The sequence below is a fragment of the Labrus mixtus genome, chromosome 10, assembly GCF_963584025.1.
Source record: "Labrus mixtus chromosome 10, fLabMix1.1, whole genome shotgun sequence".
Lineage (NCBI taxonomy): Eukaryota > Metazoa > Chordata > Actinopteri > Labriformes > Labridae > Labrus > Labrus mixtus.
This window is the reverse complement of record NC_083621.1, coordinates 8,420,245-8,432,504: the sequence shown is the minus strand read 5'-3', so window position 1 is coordinate 8,432,504 and position 12,260 is coordinate 8,420,245. Positions and strand designations below refer to the sequence as shown.

Genomic DNA, 12,260 nt, shown 5'->3' with positions numbered 1-12,260 from the left:
AATAATAGCGCACATAATTAAATACCACAACATAAAATACCATGATTTATATTTGTTTCAGTAATTAATAATAGATTGTGAGTCCGGTTGTTGAGTCAAATACTGTGTATGTGTTATTAGGGGGGCTCTTCCTTTTGGGGGCCACAGGGGGGGACCAAGCTCAGTGTTACAGGGGCACTGGCCCCTGTTGGCCCCTGCCCAGAACCGCCCATGGATGCAAGTGTTGTCTCAGAAATAAAATACTAAACTAAATTTAGCCATTATCGAAAATGAAGTGGAAAAATATACCACAATCTTAGTTACTGTTTAAAAATATTAGGTACAGATTCAGGAATCGTTATGCAGACCGAACACAACATTTTGACGTAATTAATCTACTTATTATTTCCAGAGAGTGTTCTGCTGATTACAAGACGTGTTGCATTTTCATACTGACATTTTGGTAAAGGTGATTAAATGAAAGATGGATAATTTCACTCTACTCCATTTGAACGCTGAAGTTTATGGCTTTGTCATATCTGAATACAATTATTTATTGGGATTTACAATACTTAAGGAAACTTAAAGAATGTAGTTCTATGTTATCATCATAGACTGTTTAGTTATCATCAAAGTTCAAGACGCTCTATCTATTTCTTAACACAGGATCCCACTCTCCCCTCGGTGCTGTCTGATAGGAAAAGTGAATGGAAAATAAACAGAATACCATGATTTATACATGATTTAATACAATAACAGTCTGTCCTTGACACAGAACTTCACCCCCATAAAACACTACCCACATGACCTGCTTCATTATTATCGTTACTAACATTGTATTATTATTATTATTATTATTATTATTATTCAGCATCAATATATACATATATACTGTACATTCTATATATTTTTATTATATTATTATATTAGTCTATATCAGTGGTTCCCAAAGTGGGGGTCGCCAGCCACCAAGAGGGGGGTCGCGAGATGCCTTCCATAAAAAATCATGTAAAAGTGCATAAGTATATATTTTTACCCATTTTTGTAAATATACAAAACGTAGTCTAATGTCATATAAGACATAGTATCATTAAGTGAAATTAATGTGTACATTTTTATTGTTTTTTTTGTGTTCCTAGTTTTTGGATAGGTTTGTTAGTGTGCGTGGCTGTCGCTACGTCATATGCCTAACGAACCACCTCAAAGAACAGTGGGGTCCCCAGTTTCTGTCACCCTTATTTTGGGGGTCACGACTTGAAAAGTTTGGGAACCCCTGGTCTATATTATACAACATTTCATTATATTGCACTATATTATATTATATTATACTACATTATATTATATAACTGCACTCTGCATTACTGTGGTACAACACTGCCTCTCTTCTCTGCTGTTTACATTACTTGCTGCTATTTATCATCATAAAGTCACTTTAATCACTTGTCACTTTATCTTGTCATTCTCTGCAAATAATGTCTCAATTCCCTGCATAGTTAACTTCATCATTCATTTTGTACTTGTATATACCCCCCTATTTTTATTTTTATTTATCTTATCTATTCTGTTTAATGTGTATTTTTGAGCTTTCTTGTCTGTGCTGCTGCAACGCCCGAATTTCCCCTCTGGGGATCAATAAAGTTTCATCCTATCCTATGATGTGTAACAACATCTGTGTGCAAGCTGTCGTCCTGCCTCAATAAATGTATCCGACTTCCATTGATTTATTTTGATCTAACAGTGCTGTCGCTTATTTCCCACAAGACGAATTTCAGGGTTTCAGCTGCACTTAATATCAGACCAAGCTAATCGAGAAGAAGTGGGAAAAAAAAAACCGATCAGACCGGATCAGACATTAGTAACTGAACACATATCACCGCACTGAGCAAACATGGCGGATGACAAGGTGAGTGAGTTCTGTGCTCTGGCTTTAAATACACTAATTCAATGTGTTTTATTAGATGACAGCGAGTAAAAGAAGAGGGTGAGGAAACGGATTGTCCCCATAGCGGTCAGCTGTGATCATAATGAACCTAGTTGATCATCGCTTCTAAATTAGATGAGTTAATCCTTAAGAGAAGAGTTTTGTTGTTATTAACCAACAAACTTCAAGAAAGCTAGATGTGTTTGTTTGAGAAATTCAGTTATTAACAGTAACTTAAAGATTTTATTTGCAGTAACTTTAGTTCTCGTTATTGACATTAACTGGTTTGTTTTTTGTGTGTAAATTTAACATGTTTTTTTTTGTTGTAGGATCCTTTGAAACAGCTGAAAGATCTGACGCAGCTCAAAACCCAGTTGGAGGAAATCCAGAGACGAGTAGAAAACCAGGTGTCTGTGGGGATTCCTCAGGTAAGTTTGTGTACGACGATAACTGACCGTGATCGTAAATGTACGGTGGCTGGGAAGTGCAAAGCAAAATTACAAAGTGTTAAACACACACTATGTTAAGAGACATACTGAGGGGTACATCAGACTGTCATCCAATTAACAACCAGTTATCAGAAACCCGGACAGAGTCTTAAATGAAAACGTTTCTTCTTAAAATTGGTTGATGTTTTATTAGCATGAACATACTTTCAACAGCAGCTTAAAACAACTTTGACCTAATTTATACGGTGGCTGATAAGTGCAAAGCAAAATTACAAATGTGAGACAAATTTACATTTTGAAAAAACATTTTTACATTTTATGAAACAAAATTACAAAACCAAAAACACTTACCAAAGACAAAACAAATTTACATTTTATGAAACAAAATTACAAAACCAAAAACACTTACACCAAGGAAAAAACAAATTTACATTTTATGAAACAAAATTACAAAACCAAAAACACTTACCAAAGAGAAAACAAATTTACATTTTATGAAACAAAATTACAAAACCAAAAACACTTACCAAGGACAAAACAAATTTACAAGACGTGAAACACTTTTAAAATCGCTGAGACAAATTTACAAGAGGCAGAATCTTGACGGAAAGGGAATGTACCGCGACAAAACAAAACAAACAAAGTGACCCCCTCACTCGATCACGTCCGGGTCACTTCCGACATTTGGTAAATTCCCATTTTGTCAAGATTCTGTCGTTTGTAAATTTGTTTTGGGATTGTAAATGTGTTTTTTTCCTTGAATAAGTGTTTTTGGTTTTGTAATTTTGTTTCATAAAATGTAAAAATGTTTTTTCAAAATGTAAATTTGTCTCACATTTGTAATTTTGCTTTGCATTTATCAGCCACCGTATAAATTAGGTCAAAGTTGTTTTAAGCTGCTGTTGAAAGTATGTTCATGCTAATAAAATGTCAACCAATTTAAAGAAGATTATTAAATAGATTTAAGACTCTGTCCGGGTTTCTGATAACTGGTTGTTAATTGGATGACAGTCTGATGTACCCCTCAGTATGTCTCTTAACTGTGATTGGCATGTGCTGACAACTCTGTTTTATGTTTTTTTAATCTTTAGGGTAGCACAGTTTTGGGATCTCCATTCCTGAAAGGCTTTCTGGCTGGCTATGTGGTGGCCAAGCTCCGATCCTCTGTCATCCTGGGAGTGCTGCTGGGAACAATCACTGGCCTGTATGCGGCGCAAAACTATCAAGTGCCTAACATTGAAAGGACCGTAAAAGATTGCATGAACAACTTGAAAAAAGGACCAAAATAATGTGGGCAGACTGCTAATCCTGCCAGTTACTGGAACAAGAGGACGAAATACCGTTCAAGAGGCTATCTTGTCGGAAGCTTGTAACAGATCAGGCCTCAAGATTTCTACTTACTGGACTACGGATATACTCGTGTAACAGTAATCTCATTGGGGACACAAAGTAAAAGACTGTCTTTTTTCTGATTCATTTTGGTTCCAGGTTCATTTTAATACTGCTCTGTTTCATTTCAACCAGTATCTCTTCAATGTCAGCACAAATGTAAGATTTTGTGAAGACAAGGATTGGTTTGGTCCATCAGATTTCATAAATTGTGAAGCTTTGGCTGCCTGGAGCAGTTTTTTTCAAGCCGCTAAATTGCTTGTGTGTGTTACGGAAACGTATTCTTGCAGATGTTGTATATACACAGTTATTGTTCAACTCATAAAACGTATGCAGAGAAAGTAATCTAAAAATAGTATTTATTTATATGGTCTAGATCAATAGCTAGACAACATTGAGGTCTGTTTGCGCTGTTGCTGGTATTCAGTTATTAGAATTAAGTTGTTTATTTTGTGTAATAGATGATGATTGTGATCCCAAACGTGGCGTCCAGTTCCCCTTCGAGGACTAGGAGGCATTGGGTGAAAAGGATGCAATGGGGGGCCCTCTTTGGGCTGATGATCCTCATCTATGGCTCTCATGCCCCCCTCATCAGCCTCACCAAGGTAGACGGTCAAATCCCTTTCAATCCTTCATCGTGTGTTGTCATGATTGAGTTCACCAAACTACTAATTTCTCTGGCGACTCTTGTTCTTACTGGGGGCACTTCTGCCTTACAGGCTCCTCTCTGTCTAGTTCGTGTGGCCCCCTACATGGTCCCTGCCTTACTCTATGCCCTTAACAACAACCTGGTAGTCCTCATGCAGGCTTTCATGGACCCAAGCTCATACCAGGTCCTGTCAAACCTGAAAATTGCCTCCACGGCCCTGCTGTACTCCCTCTGCCTGGGCAAAAGGCTCCGGCTCGTCCAGTGGGTCGCTCTGGGGCTCCTTATGGCTGCTGGGGTGTGTCACACCTACAGCAGTCTGGATCTAGGAAACCCTGCTAGTGCTGAAGCTGAGGAAGGTCCCAGGCTACACGTCACAGCTTGGGGTCTTTTCCTTGTACTGGTGTACTGCTTTGTTTCAGGCCTGGCAGCAGTTTACACAGAGAGGGTGCTGAAGAGTCAGAAGCTGCCCCTCAGCCTGCAGAATCTTTACCTCTATGTGTTTGGTGTGGCCATCAATGGGCTCTCCTCATTCTCCGTTGTGGCACATGAAAAGAGCTTTCTTGAGGGGTACTCTGGGGTGGTTTGGCTCATCATAGCAGGACAGGCAGCTAACGGACTCCTCATGTCGGTGGTGCTCAAACATGGCAGCGGGATCACCAGACTGTTTGTCATTTCCTGCTCCATGCTGGTAAATGCTCTGTTGTCCTGGGGCATCTTGGGGCTACAGCTTACGCCTTTTTTCCTCCTCCCAGTGTCTATGATTGGACTGGCAGCTTATCTTTATTACAGATAATTTCCACAAGACCATTGATTCAGAATTATTACATTGTACGTACATTTTCTGTTTGCTAGGTTTTGAGTTAAAAATGTGTTTTTGCCTTTTTTTTTCTCTGCCTTTCGTTCTAAAAATCCAACCCTTGTGTTAGATCTCTAACATGTCGGGTGATGCCTAATGAGACTTTGTACGTCATACGTTAGAGGTTAATTTTATAATTCTGTTAGACTGCAAGAAAAGTCAAATATTAATGCAGGTCAGGATCATTAAATCTGCATTGAAACATATCTGAGGAGTGCTGCTGTTGTCATCGTGGTGAATACGTTTTGCATTGCATCCTATGCCAAGAACAACGTCAATGACCAAATCAAAGTGTTAAACAGTGTGCAAATTAAAACCAATAAACTGTACAACTTCAACTTGGATTAGCTTTATTTCTCTTCAGTTGCTGAGTTTAAATTTCATTTGTATAAAATGATCAGTTTATCATACACAGTTTACATGAATGACAGAACAAAAACAAACCAGACACACATACCACATTAAAGACCCAAAGCACAATCAAACGGTACTGAGTGAGTGAAGCTTGTAAGCCATAAAAAGAAACTGTCTTATTTCTAATGATTAACATGAAGCACATTGATGAATGAACACCTTACCACCTGAAATAAAATTAATGTCCGACTTAAAATCTTTTACAAAACAGGTGAAATGCTCAAAGCAAGCCAGAGCTGTACCCACTTTTAATTAATATCTTCAAACTTTATTTTAAACTGGTTTATAGCATTTGTATTGTTGTACATGTATTTTAATGTATCCTCATATCGTGTTATGGGGTTTTATGTAACTGAATGTTGTACATTTTAATCTGTTGTTTACACAAAGGCCCAACTGGGGACACGAGTTGGAAATTAGCAACAGCTATATACTCAGTTTTATGCTTTGTATTGAAATTATGTTAAATTGCATTGTCCCTATTAAATAAATAAATAAATAAAAAATAAATAAATAACATCTTTCAGTCAAATATTCATTGTTGTTGGGTTGCCAGTTCTGCCGTAGGATCTCCTCTTACAGCTAGAGTATCCTTCAGCGCTGCCATTGCTGTTAAAGAAAAAAAAAACAATGTTAAAGTGCTGTTTGGAGGTGAATCAGTTTGAATCATAGCATTTTTGCCTTATAGATGTTTGACTTAATGTGAGTTTTGTTTGTAAAAAAAAAAAAAAAGAATGCCAGCAGTCTTTTGAAGGTTAAGGAACATACACTGACCTTTACGGAGTTGTTTGTTGTCCGCCTGCAGCTGCTGGTTCTGAGCCGACAGGTAGACTGCATCCTGCACCGCCTCCAGCAGCACGTCTCTGTATCTGCCCTCTGACATCTTCCTCTGCTCTTCACTGACCTGGTGAAACACTCTGAACACCTAGAGGAGGTAAGATGGTATAGAAAAACATATGAGTGATGTTAAAAAGGGAAGTTATGTCATTGAATGTTTCATTAAAGTTTATTCACTTGCGTTCCATTTTGGGGAAGCCTTTGGAATTGCCTGAAAACGTTAGTGCTCCATAAATGTTTGACAGTGTTGACAAAAATCCCTCCCTCAAGCACTGAATCAGCCAATAGCAGACACTGGGGGGTGGATGTGTTAGGGCTACATTACTCACCCACCCATAAGTCATAATTATAATCATCATATATTTTATGGCCCTCATACATTTTCAATATATTAACACATGCAGAAAAAAAATCTTATTGTACACACAAATGCATAAAAACATAATTTTATCATTTTTGGGATATGTTTCAAATATTACATAATAAAGTTGTATACCCATAAAATGCTTGTACATAAATCAGTATCACATTTAATAAAAACATTTTATTGTTAAATAAATCATTCACATACAAGGTTTCTATATTTCAAATCATGTTTTTTCTGTGTGGCAAAACTACGTTTTTTTCCCGCTTGCCTTTCAAACAGGATTGTTAAATTTCACTATTCAGCTTATGTAATCAAAATTTCACATTTTGTGAATAACATAACTGACTTTTGTTTTTTAAACATGAAGAGGAATCACACTATGAAGATCTGATTGTATTAATGGTTTATCCATAATGTCCTGAATGTGTTTGTTGTATTTTATTTAAACATTTCATCTTTTGTCAACTTAACCTACAGATCAGTAACACGTTGATTGTGTCATTTTAATATCTATGCATGGCACAAACATTTTCAAATTTCTTCATACTTTTGTTTGGAAAAGCACATATAACTCATGCCAAGACTTTCACTTCCTGCATTTGGAAAAGCAGAAAGTAATAAAGTTGTAACAAAGTAATGAAATGAAAATGTGAAGTAGTCTACATTGAGCCCCCACCTGCAGACTCTCCTCTCTTAGACAATGCAGCTCTGTTTGGTGTCTGTCATTTTCAGTCTGCAGGTCTCTCTCAGCCTGCTGGGCCTCTGCCCGCAGGGCCTCTCCCTGCAGCACCAGGACCTGCCGCTCTCTGGTCAGCACCAACAGCTCTCTCTGGGGGTCCTCTGCCTAGCAGACGTATGGATGCAACCACAAAAGAAATGCAAGGAAACAACAGCATTAAGTTGCAGATGCAGTGGTTTTCTGCTGCCCACCATAAATCCAAACTTGCATTAATTCAAACTGACTCAGCATTCTCAGCTAAGATAGATCGCAAACTGAATAATGTTAAACAACAGTGTATCTCATTATCTCACTGGTAGCTGCTCCTGTGCCAAGTCTCTCTCCATCTTCTCCAACTCCTCCTGAATTAATCTCCCATGGTGCTCCTTAAGTTGCCTCCTCCGCTCCTGCGCTTTGTTGTACTCTAAATGAGACTGAGCATTTCATTGGCAAAATAAATGTCTTAATTTGGCTTCTCTTGCAGTCATCAATCGTACACAGTATCAACCAAGCCTCTTAAACACTTCATCCAATCAGAGGTATTGGTATACAATATCATTTAAAATGCCAGGAGTTAATTTGAGTGTGTTACGTGTTGACAGAGGTCAGATGTCTCTGTATGAGCCAGGCTCTTTAGTTTCTCCTCCCTGATAGACTCCCTCAGATGCTGGATTCTTGTGACTCTCTCCTGGACCTTCTCTTTATTACCTTTACCCTCTGTGGATATAACAAAAAAACACACACAGTATCGTTCATTTCGCCTTATAGTACAGCTTAAAAATCTTTCCTTCAACAAAACAAGTTACCTCTGATATGCGCCTTCATTTCTTGTTTCAGCTGGTCTTGTAAATATTTCACTGTGTCTGTACTCTCTCTAAAATGATCACTGCTGTGCCATTTGCTGTCTATTGTCTGACAACTCTGCCAAATCAAAGCAAACCATGGTGCTTGATTTATTATGCTGGGAACACATCTATTATAATTTTGTTAAATTTTATGTGGAGGAATAAAACATTTAGTGAGACACCTGTGCTTTGCCTTTTATCTTCTTTGACTCATCCCTCCGCTTCTCCCATGACTGGTTTTTCACAATCTGTTGCAGGGATCACAGAATGTAATTCAGCTATGAACTCAATTAGCCCCTGCAGAATTTTGGAAAGACAGAAATATTCAGTGTTCATCTGATGAACTACCTGCAGGTTTTGGGTCAGCTCTGCCATGCTGTAGTTATTGTGACCTTCACTTGGCCCCTGTGACACAATCAAAGCTCTCAGCGCCGTGATGTCATCTCTGATCTTTTCCTCAGTTGCCCTTGGACACCAGGAACCAATCCTCATCTTGGTAACCAGGCTTCTCGCTTTCTGGGCCAAAGCTAAAGCAGCTGGGGTCTCTTTATCTAGCAGACCTGATAAGAAAAGGAATTTATGGCTTTGCTCAAAGGATTATGGGAAAGTTGCCCACTTGAAAACACTTGCCTTTTGGATGGATGCAGTATATGAGGACTGTCCTGCTGCTTCCAGTTAGGGCTTCATGTAGCAGGAAGGGGAGGAGCTTGTCACTTGGTGTTGCTTGACATTCAGTTTGGTCTAAAATCTTCACCAGTGGGCTGACCCTGGAGTGTACATGCAACTATTACCAAATATTAATGACATACAGTGTATGTATGCTATGTATAGACTACATTACTGTTTACTGTTTTGCCAGAAATCCTCTGACTGTCTCTTTTTTTCTTTTTTTTCAAACAGGAGTTCCTGAAAATATTTAAATAATCACTTGCACCTTTCATAATGTCATGGCTACTAAACCTAACAAAAAGTCTGAGATATTTTTTATTTTCTGATGGGTTACCAGAGCTTCTTTACCACCATCAGCTTCACACATGCTCCGACCTACAAAGAATACAGGTAAGAGAGATGTAGTTTGAAGACTTGTATTACGTATATATTACATAATATGCAAATGCCACTGTCCTTATCGTCAATTTCACTTGATTTTCCAAGGAAACATTTTGACTTCGGTCAATCATAGTAGGCAGTCTCAAGCATCATTGACAACATGAACAATTACTCTGTCCCATTTATCTGCCCAGCAAGCCAGATTGCACAATACCAGATCCCTGCAACTGAAGCAGCTTAATGTAATTCAGTCAAGATATGTTAGTTATTTTCAAATATCATTGAGTTACAATAATGAAAAAAGGGATTACATGTTGTAATCAATGCTTTGTTGCACGATAGCATGCCTTGCTTTGCCTTTTGTGTTCTAGCTCTTTAATTCACCAGGAATGTTTTATAATAAAGAAGTGTATTATAAGTAAGACTGAGGTACTCTTTTATTTTCACTTAAATGATTGGTATGCTTGACTTGCAAGAGCAAAAGAACCCTGTCTAGATGTAAGCCAACAGTCAGAACAGTGCCTTATATCCTTTGTAGTTATAGATTGCTCTCTGTATTTGAGTAGATAACTGACCCTCGGAGGTCAGTTCTACTGGCTCCCCCTGCCACGCTGAACAGCTGCAGTCTGCTGCGACAGACCTCTGACTCCGCCTTCTCCGGATGAAGTTTCCACTCGACAGCCACTGAGAACAAGGAACTACACCTACATGTAGACACAATAGAATTCATTAATCAAATAGAGCCAGGAAAAGGAACTATAATGACACTGTGAGATTACTGCGTTACCGTCGGACCACTAACGTGACAGTAAGACAATTAGCTCTATTGTGATCAACCCCTGTAATTAATCCTTTAAGGTAATGCAGTTAATGGATTAGGTGGTCAGAGTTTGTTTGACCTGTGTCTTGTCTTATCTACCTGCTGGAAATGGAGCCTGCATTGGCCTTCAGTGCGTCCCTGCAGGTTTCATACAGAGTGTAGGCTTCTCCTGCTGAACACACACATACCTCACACAAACCTGCTGCGAGACTGAGGAAATAACACAAAGACATAATTTGCTAAACATTTTATACACTCATTTGTGCTCACAGGATGCAAGTGTACAAACTGTCCTGATATTTTTGAGGTCACGATCTTGACTCACCTGCCAAGGACGGGATGTTTTACAGGTTTTAAGGTCTGCCTGTTAGGGTTGAGGACATCCACAGCGCTGCCATCTGGAAAAAACTGACATTGGCAAACAACAGATGTTATCCTGCACCATATTGTGTTCAGATCTGTGTTTATGCTGTTAAATAGAAGGACAAACCTGAAGGAATGACACGGAGATGAACAAGTCCTCGTTTGGTTTTGATATCATGTGACTAAAGAGGTTTTCAAGGACCTGAAGGAGAGAACGAGTAGGATTAATGGAGAGGGAAAAAATTCTAAATTGATCCAATTTTACTTTTGAAGTGTCGTGTTTGGCTCCACCTGTTTAATGATGAGACTGTCAATCACAGAGGAAATCTTGTCTGCGGAGGCTCCACATATCAGCATTGCTCCATTATAACCACTGGATACGGCCTCAGTGAGAGGCTGCAGGAGCTCAGGGCCCAAACTCTGCAGAAATAGATTCCCAGATTCAGACTTTTAGTTTTAAGTTATTTAAGGGTTTGTTGATGAAAAAAAAAAGGAGCTCAGTTGAGATCAGCTCTAATGTACAACAACATTGGTACAATTGGTATTCATTTTATATTCATGGTTACATTGTTAATGTGTACCTGAATGTTTTCCACAGTCACAACTTGATTAAAAAAGAAGGACTTTGCTTCCTGAGTTGAAAAACACATCATCACAGTGAAAGTTTAGTGAAAGCTTATTGATTGAAGCAAGACATGAATTCAAATGTTTTACCTCGTCCCTTCCAGATTTGTAGTCTACACCACGTCTGTCTCTGCTAATAACCACACAGTCTTCACCCTCTGTGCATAAAAAATACAAACTTAAACAAATCCCCAGGGAGAGCAGAGCAAAAAAAAATAAATGTTTTAACAATTTTGCTCCTTGCTGCTTTACCTGGATTCACAGTGAGAACAAGTCCCACTCTTACTGTTTCATCTCCGTCACACAACTAGAGAAACATGAGAGCTGGTCATTACTCCATACTTTTTAATATGCTATGCTAACATGATTGTAAAGAAAAGATACTTACATGTGCGTTCATGTTGGTTGTTTCATGCATTTGCGTACTGTAGCCACTTGGTCAGCTGGACTCATTACAGCAGCACGCTGAAATATTAATGAGCCGGAATCTGCTTTCACTTGTGCAGGTGATCAGGGTAGAGTAACAAAGATGGACACAAAGGGGACAACTGAAGATAACACAAGACAGTCATAATACAAAACTAAATATCTCCATAAATCTCTATTTTGTCATTTACTACATGTAACACAAAGAGATCAGACTAGTTTTATTTCTTACATTTATTTTATTCTTCAGTTTAAATCAATAAAAGTTAATTCAACCTGTTTGATCATAATCAAATCTCAGTCAATTTAGCAATTTAGTGCTCATTCTTTTAAACAAGGCATCCTTTATAAGCAAGTTGTTAGCTGTAAATAGCTACATAATTAAAGTAAATGACCATTAATTAATAGTATTTAAGGTAAATCATTATGTCTCCATTGATTTACCTGTAAGTTTAAAGATAGGTAATATTTATTGCAACTGGAGTTTTTCCAACTGGATAAAAATGACCTGAATGACTATCAGACAGTTTCAAAACTCTGTCCTGTCTCACTA

General features: G+C 38.2%; 3 protein-coding genes across 3 annotated transcripts; 2 read left to right on the top strand and 1 right to left on the bottom strand.

Annotated features, from left to right (window-relative positions):
* The first annotated feature begins 1,744 nt into the window (after positions 1-1,744).
* LOC132981834 (SLC35A4 upstream open reading frame protein) lies at positions 1,745-3,959 on the top strand. The gene is made up of 3 exons (XM_061047926.1): positions 1,745-1,882; positions 2,230-2,328; positions 3,441-3,959. Exons 1-3 carry the CDS (start codon positions 1,868-1,870, stop codon positions 3,636-3,638), a joined length of 312 nt encoding a protein of 103 aa, XP_060903909.1. The 5' UTR covers positions 1,745-1,867; the 3' UTR covers positions 3,639-3,959.
* A 148-nt stretch (positions 3,960-4,107) lies between these two features.
* Positions 4,108-5,581, top strand: slc35a4 (solute carrier family 35 member A4). Its single transcript, XM_061047919.1, has one exon. The coding sequence runs from the start codon at positions 4,200-4,202 to the stop codon at positions 5,178-5,180; it is 981 nt and encodes a 326-aa protein (XP_060903902.1). The 5' UTR covers positions 4,108-4,199; the 3' UTR covers positions 5,181-5,581.
* Positions 5,577-11,602, bottom strand: si:dkey-201i24.3 (trichohyalin). The gene is made up of 16 exons (XM_061047921.1): positions 11,534-11,602; positions 11,372-11,439; positions 11,239-11,289; positions 10,785-11,077; positions 10,620-10,702; positions 10,394-10,504; positions 10,050-10,178; positions 8,773-9,191; positions 8,607-8,672; positions 8,386-8,500; positions 8,172-8,296; positions 7,894-8,013; positions 7,538-7,705; positions 6,432-6,582; positions 6,177-6,266; positions 5,577-5,815 (listed from the first exon to the last, which is right to left on the bottom strand). Exons 8-15 carry the CDS (start codon positions 8,914-8,916, stop codon positions 6,193-6,195), a joined length of 963 nt encoding a protein of 320 aa, XP_060903904.1. The 5' UTR covers positions 8,917-9,191; positions 10,050-10,178; positions 10,394-10,504; positions 10,620-10,702; positions 10,785-11,077; positions 11,239-11,289; positions 11,372-11,439; positions 11,534-11,602; the 3' UTR covers positions 5,577-5,815; positions 6,177-6,192.
* Between the last annotated feature and the right edge of the window lie 658 nt (positions 11,603-12,260).